We start from the raw sequence: 19,371 nt of genomic DNA, 5'->3' as shown, positions 1-19,371 counted from the left end.
GGGAGAATTAACACTTAGGATAGTAGAATTCGGATATCATTCAATTGTCGGCACATAGAAAATTTGTGGCTTCTCTCCTAATTGCATGTTCTTGTTGCACTCTTTTAAGGTGATCAATTTGCCAATCAATGCACATTCAGCCGATAAAACTGGTTATTTGCAATTTCACATTAAATATGTAATTTTCCGAAATCCAGCAGGGATAGGAAATTAAATTAAATGTTAATTATAAGTTTTTAGCGAAATTCCCTGGTGCCACAGTTATACGCATTATACCTGTAATCATGAAAATGTGAAAGAACAAATTTGTCCAATATAATGTACACAAAATAATAATTATGTCATTTGCTCTCATACGTATTTCAAATAATATTAAATTATGTATTAAGGCCCATTTGTGTGCCCCAGAATTACCTGCGCATATGCAAATTTGTTTACCGGGAACATGACACAGGACTTCAGTTGTATGTATATTAGGAATGCAACAAAATTTGCTGAATATTCATGTAATCATGATGCTCATTGTGGCCACTCTCAGCACACACTATCATTGTGAGAGAAATCTACTGTTTAGGCATGTCTTGATAATAAATTTGTGAGGGAGCGCTAAAGATGACAAGCGCATTAATGAATCCCTGCTATGCTATTCACCGAAGAGGCATATTTTGGCTAAATGTTGTGCAAGTTAGAGATATCAAGTTCTGATAAATCACGGCATTCAGTTTGACGATACTCTGCTATTCTCTTAATCACGACACAATGCAAGAATTTCGTGATCCATTCATATCATTTCGTATGATTGTAGAACAATGATGGCATATGTAAATAATTTCATAACTATTTGATCAAAATGTATTTGATTTCCTGTCAGTTTTCCTGTTTCGAAATATTCATTTACATGCGCATATGCGCATCAAATCAATCTATCTTTTGTACTATGATGTCATGAAATTTCATATTACACAATGCATAATTGTCCCTCTTCTTTCCAATCACCAATATTGTGAGAACTGCACTGAAACACCTTTCTTCCTCTGCTCGCCATCGCCAAAATGGCTCCGATATGAAATGCACAAATTATAATTAACATTCCCCATTCCCCGTTGATGTCCCGCTCCACCCGCTGATTGCGTGCTTTGAGTGCACTATTCAAGTAAATTAGTAAATTTTCGAGCGCTGATAATTCCCATTAACATTAATGGGTCACATTGCATAGGGAGAATATAAAGTTTTGCATACACACACACAAAATGAGTGGCATCATGCGTAATGCACATTAAATGCCGTCGCGATGTAAAATTCATATCGGGAACTCATTGTGTAATCTCAACCTGTGTATATGTATAATCGTGAATGTAATTATAAATTATTTATGCACTAATGCATGAACTAATCCTTATTGCACAAAATCCATTTCTAATTGCGTAAAACACTAAACAGAATGGGGACAGCTTTTTGAAAAAAATATCTGTAGAGTCAATTCAAATCCCAATTAGAAGTTCAAATTAGGTCAAATTTAACACTGAATGTAAATTATATTGATATTCAGGACAGGTGAAAAGAAAATTCAATATCCTAAATTGGATTGACGATGATTTTTGACGTGTGCGGCATGTGAGAATTCTCCACAAAGCAATCCAACACGGAGAGAATTCCTTCCGCAAGGCGATCATTCTCCGTGCGGCACGTGCGGCAAAAACAACTATTATGCAATTAATTGCTCCACCAAAAATCCCATTTATCTATTGTATTTCGACAAGAAGTCCAGAAATCTCACAGTGTTGCGTTTTTCTCTCAAGGCTGTCGAATTTATTGGAACAACAGCAAGTTTCCCGAGTGTAATTAGTAACATTGCGCAAATGAGGACATTATGGATTTTGTGGATCCTGTTGTGTGCGACATCAAATACATGTTTATGCTCCAATTCCTCATTATACCTACTTTACTGAGGCACTTCACTCGGCGTTGAGTGTCTATCACATTTATGTATCTTTTGCGTATCTGGCACAAATTCGCTCACCCTCTGAATCGAGTATCTGCTATTCGGCAGGACAAATTGGACTCTACGACTATTTTGCTCTACACCTTCGCATCACTTCTCACCCTTCTCAGCTTCACCTCTCTGGTCCTGCTGGCCTGCAACTCCCTGCAGGCCAGCAGTTTCATGAATTCTCTCACACCCCAGATTTGGCGAGCTTTCAAAGTCTCAACATCATCAGCCACTGTGTACTCCCGAGTCCATTAATATAATTCAAACGTTATTTTAATCACATTAGACCGAAGAACGTGCACAAACAATGAGCTGATGCATTGAAAATCATGAGAGTGGAAATTCAATGGGAAATCACCTGTTCTCAACGATATTAGGAGAAAATTGCTTCCAATAAGGGTCGATAATGGGATCACTTCAATGTATGAAAGGATTCCTTCATGTGATTTCTGTGATTTTCTATCCTCCTCTGGAGTAAAATCATTACTCTAAAATCTAATCTAAACCCTTTAAACTTGAAGATAACCATATTTTTCGTGCAAGTTGTTTTGCTCCAAATCAATCAAATTGACTAAATTGTTAAATGACTAAATCTATTTTCAACAATTGTCAGCATTGAGTGATAATTTGATGTTTAACTATTGCTGAGGTGTGTTCATTTGAAAAGGATTAAAGCCCGGGATTACACACTCACTCCGGTGTTAGCACACACCACAAAATCGAGCTGAAGTCTAAAAATCCATCTCGTATTTCATGGAATTATTGCCCAATGAAAGGATAATCTCAGCAACTTGAAACTCTTGTGGGAAAATTTCCAGTACCTCGTTCATAATTCATAATAAAATTCCCACCATCTCTCCACTTGAGTTACACTAGCAGTGATTGTGCGGCAGAAGATGAATGTGCTGGAAGTAATTAGATGGGATTAGAATTAACTTTTAAACCTCTGCACGACACTCCGCAAAGTCTGTGATGTGTGTGCATGAAAGACATTGTCTCCATGGCAGCATCATTTTCATCATTAAGCCATCAAATCAGCCCGCAAATTGTGTCTGGCTTATTAACGTGTTGCTCCGACATACGCACTTTCTCGCATGATTTTTATCCAGCACGTCCAACACCCTTCGAGTGCGGGGCTCAAAGGGAACTTCCTCCCGAGATGCTAACGCTGGATGTGAGCGGAAAATTCACACGGGATGAGCCGGAGGGCATGCGCATGATTTTTTGCTCCGCCACCCATTGTGTGTACAAAGGATCCTCGCCATTCATCCGCACGCCTTTGTTGTCACTATCGCCGGGGAAATCGCACGGTTCAGCAGATTAGCGGCGAGAGCGCCCCAGAACCACCCACTTTGGCGGAGTGAAAGTGAACAAAGGACACTGGATCGAGTCTCAATACGCCGTGTTTTCTTCACATCAAATCAAACTTGTTATTCAGATATAATTTATACGAAAATGTCTACAGAAATATGAACGAAATACATAAAATGTATATATCTAAACCAATACGAGAGTATAATGAGATTTGACAAAAAAACAGAAAAGCTCTATTGGCGATAAAATTAGTAGATGGAATTGTTAAGTGATTCTGCCTCGCGCGGCGCGATGGGCTGTCCTCAGGAGCGGAGCGCCCCCACTTTAGCCGCCGAAGCCGTACAGAGTGCGGCCCTGGCGCTTGAGGGCATACACCACGTCCATGGCGGTCACCGTCTTGCGCTTGGCGTGTTCCGTGTAGGTCACGGCGTCACGAATCACGTTCTCCAGGAACACCTGCAACACACAGAGCGCCAAATCATTGCAGACAGTTGCGAAATTGGGCCATGGGGCGCGTACAAACCTTGAGAACGCCACGGGTCTCCTCGTAAATCAACCCGGAGATACGCTTCACACCGCCACGGCGGGCCAAGCGACGGATTGCGGGCTTCGTGATGCCCTGGATGTTGTCACGCAACACCTTACGATGACGCTTGGCGCCTCCTTTTCCCAATCCCTTGCCTCCTTTTCCGCGACCAGTCATTTTTCACCAAGAAAACTTGCAAGATTCACGCACTACAAGAGAGACGCAATTTTCACTGCAAAAATGGCGAACGATTTCGGAGAGGTTTCCGAATATCCCGGGTGTTCAACTCAACATTGTGATTCCCCTACTTATAAGACTACGAGTAGAAATTCAAATTGGAATTGAGAAGTTTAAATTTCGCAGTACAATTAAAAGAATGGTCAAATATGCATGGACTTTAAGTCTTTTGCAGAATCAATAAACTTATAATTGTTTGAGAAGCACAAAGATAAGTAGGATGATTGAAGCTGTGATATTTGCAGTATGCGAAGTTCCAGAAGTGTAGATTGTCAGCTGGGTGGATTCGGAATTCCAATACGTCGGGAAAAGTCACGGAATTTCGTGTTCACCTGGAAAATTTTCAACCTTCATATGATAATCAAAATGCCGTCAGAGGAATTAATTTTTTACTGATTAACTTAAAAAACTCAAACCATTGTCTAATAAGCAAAATAAGTGGTCTCATGAAGTGTGCCACTTAAAGAAAGTGATTGAAATTTAATTCACATTTAATCGTGGGGCTCGTTGGTCTAGGGGTATGATTTTCGCTTAGGGTGCGAGAGGTCCCGGGTTCAAATCCCGGACGAGCCCAAATCACACTTTTTTGCCTTCTTTTTCCACATCAAAACACGTCATATTAACAAATTTACATTTTTATTATAATTCATAGGCACGTTACAATGCTATTCCTCCCAGGAGAGTGAAAGAGAGTAGCTATTTTCAAAAATAATATTATTCCACATTATGTAATAGAAGTGGTGCATGCGATTCCATCTCCAGCGCCCCAGAAGGTCTCTCATGATCTTTGAGGAATGAGCTCTGCCCTTTACCACCCAGGCTGGCGAGGATAGCCGCTGCCCGGCTGCTGCTGCTGCTGATGCGCCAGACTGCCCGGATACGTTGCATAGTGAGACGGCGGAGGGCCTTGAGGGAATCCCTGATAGTACGGCGCTGCAAAAAACGTTCCATAAACAAACATCGTCGAGTAAACACAGGCATTGATAGATGAAAGCAAAGCGGCAGTGACTGACCTGTGTGAAATCTAAGCCAAATGAACAACAATGCAAGCATAAACTACTTTGCTAACTAAGCGGAATGTATGTGCGTGGGAAAGAGATAAAAACCCGATCACTCACTCTGAGGATACGGAAGTGGAGCGTACGGATTGTAGCTCTGTGGCATCGGGGGTGCCATGTACGTGGGATAGGGCGCTGCCGGAGAGGCGCCGTACGGCATGGGCATGTTAGCCATCCCGCCCGTCGGATAGGGCATGCTGCCGTCCACAGCGCTGGTTGGCGCGGCCGGCGTGGTGGCGTGATGTGCAGGAAGCACCGGCGTGGGGGCAACAGATCGGCTGCTCTGCTGAGTCAAGTCCTTCATCAACTCCTCCTTCTCTGTCTTGCGCGCGAAGCAGAAATCAGAGATTTTGTTCTGGAATGCCACGAGAAGCTCCGTGAGTTCGTTGTAGAACTTTGTGCCCTCCCTCAGGTTCCCCTGCAATTCCATGAAGGTGTCATAAGCTGCCGCCAACTGAATGAGCAGAGCATCCCGCGAGTTGCTCGCTCCGCCAGATTCACTCGTGAAGACCGTGTGCGCAGACTGGACTTCAGCCAAAATGCCCTCCTGTCGCTTCAGACTCTCCTGCACTTGGCCCTGGAGCGGCGCCAGGGTCTTTCCAATCTCCGACACTGACATTGCGGGCTCATTGATTGCGCCATCCTTGGCCAGAGCCGACAAGAATTGCTCCTTCATATTCACAGTGGCCGACTTGAGTTCAGCCTCAATGGCATCTCTTTCCGCCTTGATTGTCTCCACGCTCTCCATCAGGGAGCGAAGCTTCTGCACACTGGGACTATCGGACACCCCAGCAGAGCCGCTGCTCGGTACAGATCTCTCCAACTCAGCCGGGGATTTTGATAGTATCTCAATGCCCTGCAAAAACATCAACCACACATTATCAATTGAAAACATTAATCAAATCTCAAGCGCTGTGACTCACGTTCACATGAGTGTCGAATTTCCCACGCACTACACCATCAGCCTGAACTGCCTTGTTGATAATGTCTCGATACTTGGCGATATTTGTTCTGAAGACCTCAGTTAGCTTGTCGGACGGAGTTCTGGTCCACCTCTCCTTGAATTGATTCTTGAGCGCATTATCCGAATCACGTTCGTCGTTCAGCAGACGATCGCACTCGTCCAGGATCTCCTTGTTGCGCGTCAGAGCCTCAGGCAACTCCTTGAACATCCCCGTGATCTGCGAAATGCCCCCGTTGTCGCGCACAGCCTTTGCCTTATCCTGCAGCGACGGCGGCAATCCCGATCCGCCGGCTGTGTTCTCAATGGCCGCCGGCAGATTGAGACTGGCCAGGACACTGTTGAGCATCTGCGTACCCTCGCGCAACTTCTGAATCTCCGCATTCACCATCTCCGTCTTGCGCGCCTCGCAAGCAGACAGAGCCTGGTGGAGGGCCACCGGTACGAGATCCACGAAGAGATCCTTGTAGTTCTGACCCATTGGCGCCGCCAGAGCTGTCACCTTGGCCAGTTGCGCCTTTCCCGGGCCCTCGAGCGTCTTCACATCCGGAATGATTTCATTGTAGATGAAGTCATTGTCCTTCTTCGACTCCACGAGATTGCGCTGCGCCCGATCGGCGTACTCCTGGAACATTGTAGATTTCCCGGAACGCGACTGGGCGGCCTTGAAGAGCTCCACGGCGTGTTGAAGGCGGGCGATCTCCTCACCGACCTTCTTGCTGGCGCGACACGCGAGACTGGAGTAGAGCTGGGTCATGGCGTGAAAGCCCGCCTGCTTGCCAGCCACCGTTGTCACCCACTCCTTCTCCCACAGATTCTTCACCGACTCCTTCTGCAGTCCACGCAGGCACTCGGCGTAGAACTCCTCACACTGGCAGCACAGCTTCGCAATCACCTGCTCCTTCATCTTGTCCCGAATGGCCTTCACCACGAAGATCTCCTGAGCCTGCGCCACCATCAAATTGGACAGAATGGTGAGCACTTCCGGGTACAGATCCGGTGTGGGTTCCTGCGGAATAGCTGCTGGCACGGCGGCCTTGAGGTGAGTGAAAATTCCAGCGCTGTGCTGGAAGAGCCTGGTGGCCAGACGGAGTCCTTCGTCGCTGTCCAAGCTCTGAGCTGCTGCCACGGCGCTCTCCAGGCCAGCGATGTTGAATAAGACGCACACTTTCTCATACGCCAGTGATGATAGTGCTGCAATAAAGACAAAAAATCACGGCTGTAAAACCAGTTGAGAGATAAGGCTTAGGCAAAGAACCCACTTAGACTGGCGCGGCCCCCGAACAGGGAGCCTTTGGAGAAGGCATCCTTCCATTTGAAAGGGATCTGCAGCTCCTGCACCGGAACCTTTGCCTCAAGGCCGCTTAGCTGATCGTAGTAACTAACGGAAGAGTCAAACAATGACGCATCAGACGAATTTTGCTAGCGAATCTCTGTATTTCACTGCGTTCACACGGTCAGCATTCCGAGAGGTAGGGTGTGAGTCATGCGTCGGAATCTCCCAATCTCTCACGCAGGCAATTGACCAGAAAGAAGGGCAAACTACTCACTTGTACACAATGTCCAGGGAGCTCTCGTACTTCTCGAAGAACTTCCATATCGCAGAGTTTCGCAATTTGCTAAATTCATTTACAGCCTCCCCATAATTGGGGACCTTGTCGCTGCTGCCGTACGAGCTCTGGATAAGGTTCTTCAGCGGTTTCACCACATCCACTTCCGATGGCTTCTTCAGTGGCACAATCAGCAAATCACTCATTTTGCTTGCTTAGCTCTGACGACCCCCAAAGACTTTTTAATCCACGAAAAACTTAAGACTTTTGTCGTCTGATTCAGCTAAGTCTGCCCCTCTTCCTCTTCAGCGCACTGATCGACTGTCGGCCACATCGACCTTCATTCCGGAAATTCGAATACCGAAACCAGACCGCGCTTTGAACCGTCCCGCGCTGGAACAACGGTGTGTGCGTAGGATTCATCTCATGAAGGAACATATCATGAGATCTTGACTCCAGAATATCTCATTTTAGCAGAAAAACCTTGAGAAACACAGGTTTTTCTCAGTTTCTGAAAAAAGATTCCCCGGATCGCCGAAACGGACAAAATTCACCGAGCGGAGACACAAATCCTCGGTTGGCTCTTCACAGAGGGCGCATGCTTGCCGCCACCCCTCACGGGATATATATACGTAAATATTCAACAAATTTCCATAGATTTTCAGTAACCAAAACAACAAATAGTGTTGCGACATACGCCTAATGTTTTCAAGGGTCTCCTGGTGGGGATAATAGCTTTCCGTCGCTTGATGTGCTGCTCAAACACTTAATTTCACGGAAGTCGTCATTTGCGCTAAACGTGTGCCTCGTGAAAGACTTGAAAACTTGTGAAAAAGTGCCATTTTCGTCCTAATTGCCGCACATTTGCATAAAGTGTAAAGTTTTTGTAATCACAGTGGTGATTTCTTTTAACATCCCTCCATTTATTCATCACCCCATCCTCCAAAATTCAATTGTGCAAAGGTATCTCGAGAAGAGATTCATGAAATTTTACTCACTCTTTCTGGTACCTACCCTTGAATATTGATTTCCCAAAGAAACCCACCCACACACTCTCACAGAAGGGATCCACATTAAAGCCATCGTAATGTCGCATGTAAGTCTATAATAAAATTCACACGCAATAGAGTTGGTTTACCTTAAAAAATCCTTTGTTTGGATTGTTTTTCTTCTCAATTTTTCGCACAGATTACAATTCTGGACGAGCCGAATGGCAACACATTGTCCCTGAAACCCTCCTCGCTGGCTCCGTCAATATCCACTGAGGATTTATCAGAGTATACGGATGCTGATGAGAGCATCTCCGCCCCAACAGAGTATTTCGCAGAATTTCTCTCCGCCGTCATGACACATGACTACAGAAGGGCACTGAAATATTGCAAACTCAGTAAGATTTTACCATATTTCTGCAATATTTGGGAAATTCTCTCTGGTCATGAAGGTTTTTCTCTCTTTAGTTCTCGAGTTTGAGCCCAATAACATAACAGCGAAGGAATTCTACCCACTGATTTTGGAGAAGATAAGCTGTAAGTATAATATATGTGACACACTCCGAATAAAATTGACCTATTCGGGTATATAATGTACTTTTGTCGTGCGTTTGAATAATAAAGCAAGGTTTTCTGGGAGTCCTTTTAAAAAGTCATCGATGACTAAAATAGGTTTCCGATTACTGCATTTCAGAGTATATTCCATTGATAAACGATTAACCATTTCATCCAAATGCACAGAAATTATAGAGCTTTAGAGTTTTATGTGAACTGTTGTCGAAAAGCTCTGAATCATTAAAAACCATGCAATAGCAAGAATTTCTAAATTCTTTTAGATTCATTGAATTTCAATAGAATAAGCAGAAGTTAATATCGATTACGTTTTTGCTTTTCTAATTTTTTTTATGTTATTTCCTGCTGTGATCAAAATTTTGAAACCGTTAATATTATTTTGAAATCATTTCCATGCTGATTTTTCTGAGTGCAATTCCCTTTTCGAAATCATTAAAATTCTTTCCGGAAGAGGGGAAGAATGTCGAAAGCCGCACAAAAAGTGGTTGTCATTTGTGTTTTGATTTATGGTGTGAACAAAAATGAATATTTACGCGAAAAATAGGAGTTATGTGCCTAATTACTATAGTTTAATTGACATAATGGCCACAGAGGAGAAGGTGCCTTATCAAAAAACCCAGGTTCTCACAAATCTGGAGCGAAGAACTCACGTAACATTGACGAGTGAAAATGGTAAACAAAGAGCGTCTCTTTCCGCGTGTGAATTCATTCAATATACCCAGAAATTATCTTTCAGGCGATCTCAGTTTGGCTCCCTTTGACGTGTCCCTTTCGGGATCTGGTGCGCAAACCACTACGGACAGTTCTGTGACGCTAGAACAATCGGAAGGCGAGCAAGAGTTGGCTTTCTGGATGCTGAACGATGCTGATGATCTTCACAACTACTACGTGAAGATCAACGTGCCTGAATTGTACAGATCCTTGAACAAGTCAATTTGCGAAGCTGGGGCGAATTCTGTGGATTTAGGGAAGCTCTGCAAGTATTTCTACGAGTTCGGCCTCCACGTGTCCAAGTTCGATGATCACAACACGATCGAGAACATGCTGCTGAACACTCTGCGACAGAGACTCACGCACATCATCGACATGTGCAACTGTGCGGACGTGAAGAGCAAAAGAGACAGTCATTTTGATTGTTCAGAGGAGAAATTGTACAGTAGCGGATGTGAAACATTCTCAGCCTATCACAATTGGCTCACGAGAGATGCTACAGAGTCCAGGATTAGAAATGGGAAGCGGAAACGATCGCAAATGGAAGTTGATGATATTCTAAAATTGTAAAAAAGGGATCAATTAATAAAATTCACAAAAGCAAAGAGACTTCTCAATTATGTTCCAGAGGATTTCAGGTGGAGGGAAATTCCCTGATCTTTTCTTTTCACTTTACAGATCTGGCTGAGCAGCAGGAGAGTGAGACCGACGAGAACTCCAATGTGGAGGACTTTGAGGTGGCTCTCAGCAAGAGCGACAGCAATTTCAGCGATGCCACTGAGGCCAGTAGCTCAGGAGAGGCTGACTTTCCGTCCAGCAATGACTCCAATGAGGACGGCGATGAGAGAGATGACGATATTGGAAATATTCGCAGTGGAAACAGCTACAGCGACAGTACAACGCACTCCTACTCGAGTCTCCTGCTCGAGGATGATGATGACATGATGCAATCGTTCACTAAGAAAGACTCCCAGGACATTTGCAATGGGAATGGGATTTCCTGCAGCGACTCTGAGTCCCCAACTGAGCCTCTGACACAGAGAATTGCAGGAATCTTCAAGTCCTCAGGCAATACATAAGATAGTCTCCGGATAATCATATCTAGCAGCAGAAACTCCACAAAGAAATTGAGAAAACTGAATGGTCCAACATTTTGATATGTTCCCCAAAGCAGACTTTAGTGCACGACAGTGGGTATTTTGACAGAGACCTTGCGTCGCAGGTGACACGAGAAATATTCTTTATGTATAAATTGTAAAAATACATTTCGTTTTTCTATCAATTAATTTTACTTGGCAGTTTTTTTTATTCCTGCGAAAAGAATGGCTGTTGACGTCCTTGGATTTTTAAATCTGGCGAAAATCGACCTTCGATGTCAGAATTGTCGATCAGATGTCCGGAGGTCATCGGGCAACTCCAGTCGATGACGCTCATTGACAACCAAAATGGCGATTTTCATTGCGGAGCCAGAGAACTGAATTGTATTTTATCAAATTATATAAACTATCCACCTTTCTGGGCTTTCGGAGTGAATTAGTTGAATAGCAGATACGCCACACTGTCTTTCCGTGTAGTAAAATCAGTGCCAAAGTGAGTGGGTGGAGAGTGAGAGGGGTGTTTGTCTGAAAGTGTGTGTGTGTGCAAGAGACAATCTTCAATGGCTCAAAGAAATAGCGATAATTCTCGTTTATTTGCTTGCGATAATCACTTCACCCTTCGTGATAGTTGTTGATCTTCCCACTGTGAGAGACACTCGGCCAGAATGGCCCGCGAGAGGCGCGAGGGCAAAATGCAGAGCCTGCAGCTCTGCTCTTCCATCGCAATAATTCTGGGTAAATCAGGAAGAGTGTTTGGGAGTGGGCAAGAATTGCAGTTGTGGCTCTTTGTAGGATTCATCTGTTGCATATCGGGCTCCGTGGTGGTGAGCAAGCAGCTGGAGTGCGAGCTCTATGATATACACATTTGCCGGGAGCATGGAGATTGCGAGACAACAAAGAAAGTCTGCGAGGAGGTGGACGCAGACAAGCAGAACCACTGCTATGTTGTCTGGCAGCAGGTACTGAACGAGACCACCGGCAAACTCAACGTCACTGTGCAGATGAAGGGCTGCTTCACCCAAAATGCCGCCTGCAACCAGACAGAGTGCATCGACTACTCGTACGAGCCCAAGAACAACATGAACTTCTGCTGCTGTCAGGGAGACTTCTGCAATCACGAGCAGAAGTGGCTTCCGCAGGCCACGAAGCCCACCGATCACGAAGACTGTAAGGAGTCCACCAGCTGACTTGGTAATTCTCATCCCTAATGAATTCCCTTTGTACCTCTTGCAGCAGATCCTCAGCATCAGGAAGAGACGGACAATGTCTACATCATTTGCACTCTCCTGGTGGCATTTCTGGTCATCACAGGACTGGCGAGTCTGGGCTATTACTATCTCAGGAAGCGCACTAAGCAGGCGCACTTCAATGAAGTGCCCACAATTGAGCCTGAAGTGACCAGCTCATCGCCATGCCTCGCCCTGCGTCCCATCCAACTGATCGAGATAAAGGCTCGTGGGCGTTTCGGGGCCGTATGGCGAGCACAGATGAAGCCCGACGAGGTGGCAGTGAAGATATTCCCGCAGCAAGACAAGCAATCCTGGCAAACAGAGCAGGAGATCTTCAAGGTACGCTAAAAAACCCCTTTCCATCTTCTCTTTCTACGACTTTTCCTCCGTTTCTCCAGCTTCCTCGGATGCGACATCCCAACATTCTGGAATTTATTGGCGTTGAGAAGCACATCGAGAACTCTCTATCGTCTTTCTGGCTCATCACAGTCTATCACAATCGCGGTTCGCTGTGCGACTATTTGAAGGCGTACACAGTGACATGGGCGGAATTGTGCAAGATTGCCGAGAGCATGGCTCGCGGATTGATGCATTTACACGAAGAGATTCCCGCCACGAAGGGCGAACAGCTGAAGCCGGCCATTGCTCATCGGGACTTCAAGAGCAAGAATGTCTTGCTGAAGCAGGACTTGACGGCTTGCATTGCAGACTTTGGCCTGGCACTCATCTTCCAACCAGGTGAGAGACATATATTAGAGACTCTTAATCACGAGATCATCCACATTGCACGTGACCTGGAGTGTTGCAACAGCTTGTCTCGCTAAGTCCTTGCTAATCTGCTGGAGGGCACGCTATTAGGGTCTTCTATCAACTCTCTGTCACTCGCATAAGGCCAAATCTCATGAAAATGAGCCAGTAATCTGTCTATTTCTTGAATTTAATGACGTCAATATGATTACAACCCATGATAGTGGCGTTATGTAAACTCTTATTCTGCTTCACACGCTTTCTGCTGTCGCGCTTTCATCGTTTTACGAACGCAAAGAGTGGGAGATAAACTGGGCATTCTTTATTAAATCCCTTGTTTTTGTGTCCGCAGGAAAACCATGTGGTGATACACACGGTCAAGTGGGGACGCGACGATACATGGCCCCTGAAGTGCTGGAGGGAGCGATCAACTTCACGCGCGACGCCTTCCTCCGCATCGATGTGTATGCTTGCGGGCTGGTGCTGTGGGAGCTGGTGTCCAGATGCTCAGCACACGGTGGGCCAGTGCCAGAATACACGCTGCCCTTTGAGACTGAGGTGAGATCTCAGTGAATCTGTGCGCATGTGGCTTCAGAGATTAACCCTTTTCTGCCTTTCAGCTTGGATCGCATCCGACGCTGGATGAAATGCAAGACAATGTTGTCATGAAGAAGCTGAGACCACGGATTTCCAATCAGTGGAGAACTCATCCCGTAAGGATGTGACGAGTTGAGACCTTTGGTTTGAGGTTCTAACGCGGATTTTTTTTGTGGCTTTCAGGGACTGAGTGCAATGAGCGATACGATGGAGGAGTGCTGGGATCACGATGCCGAGGCAAGATTGTCGTCTTCGTGCGTGATGGAGCGCGTGTCTCAGCATACGAGATACCAAACGACTCAATTGCTCATCGAGAGCAACACCGATCCAGCGGACAATGTATGAAAAGACTAGAGAGGGACTAAATCTTGCCGCAGAGACTCCTTCGGCGCCCGAGAAGCCCGGAATGGTGTGATGTGAGTGGATGGAGGGATGGCAAATACTCACATTTTCTTCATCCTCCGTCTGTGCAAGTGATGAGGGAGATTGTTGAATTTAGAAGAGAGCACATGAGAGATGAGGAGATGATAAGAGCTAGATAGAGACGAGAAAGTAATTACGGATAATAATATTTTAACCCCACAAAGTGAATGTTGGTAGATTGTAAGACTCTACTTAAGCAGAAAAGTTGCAGGAGTTTTTTTTTTAATACACGTAAGATTTCGCGTATGTTTTTTTCCGTCATGAAATTGACCCCGAAATCAACTCTCAGAAATGCGATGTGGGAGTTTAGTAGAGATGACGAAAATGAATGGAGAGTAATTAAAATGATTAACGAATTAACAAGGATATAAAATATATACATAATACTTTAATTTAAGAAATATTTTAAGAGTTTTGAGGTTTATCATTGTATCTCTACAATACAACCAATGCAGAACATATTTTTGGAAAACATGTTAAGATATTGACTCTATTTTTATTTCTCCGAGATTTTTGTCATGTGCCAAAAGAGAGAAAGAGAGAGAGAGTGTGTGTGTGGAAAAAGCAACAATATACCCAAGAGACAAAAAGAAAGAATTATAAAAAAAAACTATACCTAATGTGTATTGTAAATAGAAATTAAAGAAATTATGCAGAGAAGAAGAGATAAATGTGGTTAAACACTGATCTTTATATTTTATTTAGAAAGACAAAATGAAAATATAAATTCACTGCCACGCAATAGAACTAAAAGAAAAAAGAAATAATAGAAAATCCAGATTCACAAAATCTTACTAACAATGTACAATTCCATGGTTTTGATGGATATTAACAGACTGTAGAGTCTCCCGCCAATAGACGAATTGTGTGAAAAATAGTAGATGTTTCCCCCGAAATCCCGAGATTGTCAGTCCCTCCCCTCAAATCTAACGTTGAACTTAAGTGTAGTTTGAGCTGAGCGAAGGGAGATCCGAATGGTGCTAGATGGAAATTATACATTTTACGTAGTTTTATCCACATTCAATTCATTCTTCTTCCAAGTAACATATCAAGAGTTTCGTCTCGAGTTTAGTTAAGTTTTCCGTACTTTATTCGACATTATCATTTTTTCCACATTAGGAAAAGCGAAAGCACATGAATTGTAATTCATAACTTACCTTAGAAATGGTTAGGACTTTCCTTAATTCACTTGATTCAGGATCATTTCAGACACACATCAAATCCTTATCAATCCTCAATGTGTACGTTTTCTCCTTTATTTGAAAATGTTTTATGTAAATACAATATTTGTAGGAAAATAAACCATATATATATACAACAGAGAAGGAAACACAGCTTTTCATTTGCATGTCGAGGAGAATAATTTATTTATATAATTGTTGGCATACAAAAGAAAAAAAAACACTAGTGCGAATGTTTATACTCTCGTTTTCACTTTCACAACAAAATACTCTTCATCCTAACGTTCTCAAATTCGATTCTTCTTTCCATCACTAAGGTTTAAAATTCATATTCGGAGTCCTTTTTGGGCAATAGAATTTAAATTGGAAAATACAAACACCTACCATTTTTATTGTGACTTCCAAAGGGCGACGCCTCTCACGCCGAGACATCCTCGAGAGAGATTCTTTGCTGTCTGAAAGAACTTGTGAGAAAGATGAGAATAAAATGCTCAAACAACCCCCCAAAACAAGTCACAACTCGGAACGATACAGCGCCACAGAGTTACACACACACAACTTCCGAAGCTGAGATACCTTCTCGCCCCCAACTTGGCTGGTCTTTTTGCTGGAATCATAAATGCACATTAGCAGTTTTTGCCATGTCTTCTTCTAGGCTCTCAGCGTCTTTTCACACACTTGTGTGTCACACACTTTTTTCAACGCTTCATTGCGTGACACACAGTGCGAAAAGTGCTGAGAATCGCTCATTTGTTTTCACATTGTCCCACCTCAGCGATAAATCGCGATCTAAATGCCTCTTTTGTGGGCTTCTGCCTTTGTGCAGCAATCCAATGTGATGTCCTGCAACGGAGACACACAATACAGTAGTGAGAGGGCCTTTGGAAGTCACACATGTTTGTTGTTATCTTGTCAACTGATAAAGAAACTAGCGTATTAAATTCTATTGGACTCCCCTTAAATTCACATTCTTCACGTTCTTTTCTCACTCTCTCAAATATCTCCAATATTGGAAAGGAAAGAATTCAATCGATAACAGAAAGTTGTACAAAATCATGGTTAATCTAATTTCATCTCTCCCCCTAAGTATATCTACTTGTTAATTGGTGTTGTCTTCTTCAATAGCAATAAGAATTCCCCACAAATCTCAAAGGGCTCTAGCATAAAGTATGTTAGGTAGAAATGATACAGACATTTTTCATCTTCACAAAAGACGCTGGCCTGTGATGCTTTTAGTCCTCGAACCACGAATTGGCGGCCTTCATGTGGCAGGATGCGCAGAACTCCAGAGAGACCTTTCCGCTGGCCACGTGGAGACACACGCCGGCCTTCCCTATGTCTACACCAGCATTTTCGTGATCAGGATGGTGATTGACGTAATTATGTTCAGAATTGATACTGACTCTGTGTGTTGGCTCACTGTCGGTGGGCTGGAGGTCGGGAATCTGGTCGAAACAGAGTGGATACATCTCATCCCACTCCTCCGTCTTGATACACGGCGACAGTTGCGTTTGGAGGCAATCGTCCCCGCTATCTGTGAACATAAAGGGATCACGTGTAATAAGGGACTCCCAGAGGAATGGATCTCCGTGCGGCGTCGTACCGTCGTCGGGCTCCACGATGAATGTGCTGCTGTCCGGTGATGGAAAGCCCCTCTGCGGCGTCTGTCGGCCCAGCGACGAGGAAATCTGCGTACGACCAGTGTTCAGTGTCTTCAGCAGCTTCACAATCTCCGTCTGATTCCCAATCACACTCTGCAAATACTTGTTCTCCTGCTTCAGGCTCTTGATGGTGGCGCTCTGCTTGAAGAGGCTCTTGTGCAGCTTCTTCGACTTCTCGCGCAGCTCGAAAACCTCTCTCTCCAGCTGCTCCATCAGCTCCTTCTTCTTCCGCCTGTTCTCTCGCGCCATCAGCGCGTTTCTGTTGAATACATTTGGGTCCGGTCGCCTGGTTGGCATGCGATTTATCTTCCCACCCACTTTGCCCGCTCTTCCCGGAGACTCTCGACACATCCGGACGCCATTTTCTTTCTCCGACGACGAGGCCAAACGTTTGGCACACGTTCGCCTCGTCCGCACACTTGGCGTGTACTCCTCATCATCGTTGGACTCCGTATCCTGCTGGGAGTCATAATTGCTCTCATTCTCGGACGTATTGTCCAGACTATCGTCACTTTTTGCAAAACTGCCTCCACGGCGACGCTCCATTATTGCGTATTTCGCAGTTGGTTGTGTTGGAAAAAGAAAGGCAATTTAATGTGTTCAACCAGCGATTTTCGGGCTGACTTACTTACTTCAGACACACTAAACACTTTCGCATGGATTTTCAACAGTTCTTAGCGTTTTTCACACTGATTTTCCCAGTTTTTTGTCGCACTTTCACCCCAGACAATGAGCTCGCAAAGTGATGAAATCTCCCTGTGTGTTGCCAGATGCGTGCTCCGGAAACTTTTTTCCGCGCTGTCGAAGAGTCGAAATGGAAGTGTTTTGATTCCCAGTCGCTTGGTGGCGCCAACATGGCGACAAATGCAATAAACAGGGAAGAGCGATTAAGAATTTTGAAGGAATTTGACGATTTTACTGATGATATCAATCAGAAAATCGATGGAATCCTCGAGAAATTAAACTGGGACCGAGAAACAGTATTGAAGAATGTAAGTGTCCTTTTAGTTTGTCTATAAATCAGTAAACTTCAATGTGATTGTTTACATTACTTACAGTATGAGAAACAAGAGAAATGTAAACAGAAACCAAAAAAGGCGGATGTCCAATTTTCTGAGGATTACCAGGAATTCTATAAGGGAAGAATCCCGTCTCTGTCTATAGGTAAGTTGTTATTAGATCCTGTGATAGTATTATTATTATTAATGAAATATTCCTTTGCAGACAAGGAACTCCAGGCCAAAATCATTGAAGATGCAAAGAAGGCCAATCCGGAAATGCTTCTTATGCTTCCTGTACAGGATCTGAATACTCGCAAGCTGCCAGAAAGCAATGAAGACATTCTCTTTGACTTCAGCAGAGAGGAAAAACTGGTTCTGTATGAATATGCAGCGGAGAAGCTGAAGAATCCGCCGGAACAGGAAAAATCCTACCCTCTGAAGATGCCAGAGGAATCCTCCAGCAAATCCATGACTTTTGCCGACGTCGTGGACATGGAGAGGCAGTTGAAGAGGCGTCGGATGAAGCACAGAACTACAAAGGAGCCTCCATTGTCATACTCTGAAACCATTCGGAAACTAATCAACACACAAACGGACGCCTGGAAGAGTTTCTTGCACCAGAACGAGGACTCTCGGAAGCATCACAAGCACAAAAGGAGCAAACATAAGCATCACAAGCGGAGGAGAAGTCAAAGTTAACTCCCACAATTGTACAGTAAAGAAGGCATGGCATGCAGATTGTAAGTGAATGTGTTTTATTGAGTCCCAAATCTTCATTGGGAGTCCTATTCACTCCTCATCATCTTCTCCTTCTGCCGCTGGAGCTTCTTCTTGGACAGCTTCTTCTTCGTCGGCTCCTCGTCTGTCGCCTTGGCCACAACCTCCTCCTTCTCCGTGAGGATCACCTCGATGTGGCACGGAGAGGACATGTAGGGGTTGATGCGACCGTGGGCTCTGTACGTGCGACGCCTGAGGCAGGGAGCACGGTTCACCTGGATGTGGTCAATCACCAGCCTGTCCACGTCCAATCCCTTGTAGTCGGCATTCGACTCAGCGTTGCGCAGCAGCTGAAGCAGGAACTCGGCGGACTTCTTGGGCCAGCGTCCCTGCGTTGTCTTCCACTGCTTGGCCTGAGCGCAGCGGCCCACGCCCCCGTTGAAACGCCTGAAAGGCACGCACTCCTTCTTGTCCATCACGTTCTTCAGGAAGCGCTGAGCGCGCCTCAGAGGCATATGCTTGATCGCATTGGCCGCTTCGTGGGTATTCTGAAACACTCAGCCGTCAGGTATTTGTTTTGGATTTTCACACTATTTCCGTGCACTCACCTTGAAGTGCACACGCAGGTGTGACCCACGGGACTTGCAAGACTTGGTTGCGTTGTCTGGTTCGCGAGCGTAACGTCCCATTTCACCTAAAAACTATATTTTCTTTCGGCACGAGAGGCAAACCACGTTGTGCGAAAGGCAAAAGAAAGATGGCGGCAGGAAATTTTGACAACTCATAAATCTGACGGGGAAATTTGCCGG

The 19,371-nt window shown here is 44.7% G+C and overlaps 7 protein-coding genes and 1 non-coding gene across 13 annotated transcripts; 4 read left to right on the top strand and 4 right to left on the bottom strand.

Moving 5' to 3' along the window:
- Positions 1 to 3,395: 3,395 nt before the first annotated feature.
- Positions 3,396 to 4,109, bottom strand: LOC132262997 (histone H4). Its single transcript, XM_059762532.1, has 2 exons — positions 3,828 to 4,109; positions 3,396 to 3,760 (listed from the first exon to the last, which is right to left on the bottom strand). Exons 1-2 carry the CDS (start codon positions 4,005 to 4,007, stop codon positions 3,629 to 3,631), a joined length of 312 nt encoding a protein of 103 aa, XP_059618515.1. The 5' UTR covers positions 4,008 to 4,109; the 3' UTR covers positions 3,396 to 3,628.
- Positions 4,110 to 4,568: 459 nt separating this feature from the next.
- Positions 4,569 to 4,640, top strand: Trnap-agg (transfer RNA proline (anticodon AGG)). Its single transcript has one exon. It is a non-coding gene; the product is annotated as a tRNA-Pro (tRNA).
- Positions 4,641 to 4,684: 44 nt separating this feature from the next.
- LOC132264668 (programmed cell death 6-interacting protein) lies at positions 4,685 to 7,871 on the bottom strand. The gene is made up of 5 exons (XM_059764944.1): positions 7,637 to 7,871; positions 7,349 to 7,467; positions 6,049 to 7,280; positions 5,186 to 5,981; positions 4,685 to 5,000 (listed from the first exon to the last, which is right to left on the bottom strand). The coding sequence occupies exons 1-5, from the start codon at positions 7,840 to 7,842 to the stop codon at positions 4,876 to 4,878; spliced, it is 2,478 nt and encodes an 825-aa protein (XP_059620927.1). The 5' UTR covers positions 7,843 to 7,871; the 3' UTR covers positions 4,685 to 4,875.
- Positions 7,872 to 8,304: 433 nt separating this feature from the next.
- LOC132264669 (DNA replication complex GINS protein PSF3) lies at positions 8,305 to 11,172 on the top strand. 3 transcript variants are annotated; one of them, XM_059764947.1, is made up of 4 exons: positions 8,305 to 8,732; positions 8,825 to 9,023; positions 9,094 to 9,162; positions 10,588 to 11,172. In XM_059764947.1, the coding sequence occupies exons 1-4, from the start codon at positions 8,724 to 8,726 to the stop codon at positions 10,986 to 10,988; spliced, it is 678 nt and encodes a 225-aa protein (XP_059620930.1). In that variant the 5' UTR covers positions 8,305 to 8,723; the 3' UTR covers positions 10,989 to 11,172. The 3 variants fall into 3 exon arrangements, with proteins under 3 accessions (XP_059620930.1, XP_059620928.1, XP_059620929.1); XM_059764945.1 differs by lacking the exon at positions 10,588 to 11,172 and adding an exon at positions 9,935 to 10,580; XM_059764946.1 differs by lacking the exons at positions 8,305 to 8,732; positions 8,825 to 9,023; positions 9,094 to 9,162; positions 10,588 to 11,172 and adding exons at positions 9,432 to 9,870; positions 9,935 to 10,580.
- Positions 11,173 to 11,331: 159 nt separating this feature from the next.
- Positions 11,332 to 15,320, top strand: LOC132265389 (activin receptor type-2A). Of its 2 annotated transcripts, none has more exons than XM_059766023.1 (7): positions 11,332 to 11,741; positions 11,799 to 12,173; positions 12,243 to 12,574; positions 12,634 to 12,973; positions 13,335 to 13,540; positions 13,603 to 13,695; positions 13,763 to 15,320. In XM_059766023.1, exons 1-7 carry the CDS (start codon positions 11,672 to 11,674, stop codon positions 13,922 to 13,924), a joined length of 1,578 nt encoding a protein of 525 aa, XP_059622006.1. In that variant the 5' UTR covers positions 11,332 to 11,671; the 3' UTR covers positions 13,925 to 15,320. The 2 variants fall into 2 exon arrangements, with proteins under 2 accessions (XP_059622006.1, XP_059622005.1); XM_059766022.1 differs by having other exon boundaries at positions 12,240 to 12,574.
- Positions 15,321 to 15,422: 102 nt separating this feature from the next.
- Positions 15,423 to 17,622, bottom strand: LOC132265392 (uncharacterized). 3 transcript variants are annotated; one of them, XR_009468572.1, is made up of 4 exons: positions 16,787 to 17,622; positions 16,377 to 16,717; positions 15,954 to 16,026; positions 15,423 to 15,790 (listed from the first exon to the last, which is right to left on the bottom strand). XR_009468572.1 is itself a non-coding variant. In XM_059766027.1 (3 exons), the coding sequence occupies exons 1-3, from the start codon at positions 17,388 to 17,390 to the stop codon at positions 16,517 to 16,519; spliced, it is 741 nt and encodes a 246-aa protein (XP_059622010.1). In that variant the 5' UTR covers positions 17,391 to 17,621; the 3' UTR covers positions 16,407 to 16,516. The 3 variants fall into 3 exon arrangements, 2 of the variants coding, with proteins under 2 accessions (XP_059622009.1, XP_059622010.1); XM_059766027.1 differs by lacking the exons at positions 15,423 to 15,790; positions 15,954 to 16,026 and having other exon boundaries at positions 16,407 to 16,522; positions 16,587 to 16,717; positions 16,787 to 17,621; XM_059766026.1 differs by lacking the exons at positions 15,423 to 15,790; positions 15,954 to 16,026 and having other exon boundaries at positions 16,113 to 16,717.
- Positions 17,615 to 18,589, top strand: LOC132265395 (uncharacterized). Its single transcript, XM_059766031.1, has 3 exons — positions 17,615 to 17,836; positions 17,903 to 18,008; positions 18,069 to 18,589. The coding sequence occupies exons 1-3, from the start codon at positions 17,615 to 17,617 to the stop codon at positions 18,542 to 18,544; spliced, it is 804 nt and encodes a 267-aa protein (XP_059622014.1). The 3' UTR covers positions 18,545 to 18,589.
- LOC132265398 (large ribosomal subunit protein uL22) lies at positions 18,578 to 19,324 on the bottom strand. The gene is made up of 2 exons (XM_059766035.1): positions 19,171 to 19,324; positions 18,578 to 19,110 (listed from the first exon to the last, which is right to left on the bottom strand). Exons 1-2 carry the CDS (start codon positions 19,249 to 19,251, stop codon positions 18,631 to 18,633), a joined length of 561 nt encoding a protein of 186 aa, XP_059622018.1. The 5' UTR covers positions 19,252 to 19,324; the 3' UTR covers positions 18,578 to 18,630.
- Between the last annotated feature and the right edge of the window lie 47 nt (positions 19,325 to 19,371).

This window comes from Phlebotomus argentipes, unplaced genomic scaffold (genome assembly GCF_947086385.1).
Source record: "Phlebotomus argentipes unplaced genomic scaffold, Phlebotomus argentipes genome assembly contig_2, whole genome shotgun sequence".
NCBI lineage: Eukaryota > Metazoa > Arthropoda > Insecta > Diptera > Psychodidae > Phlebotomus > Phlebotomus argentipes.
This window is presented reverse-complemented; position numbering and strand designations above follow the sequence as displayed.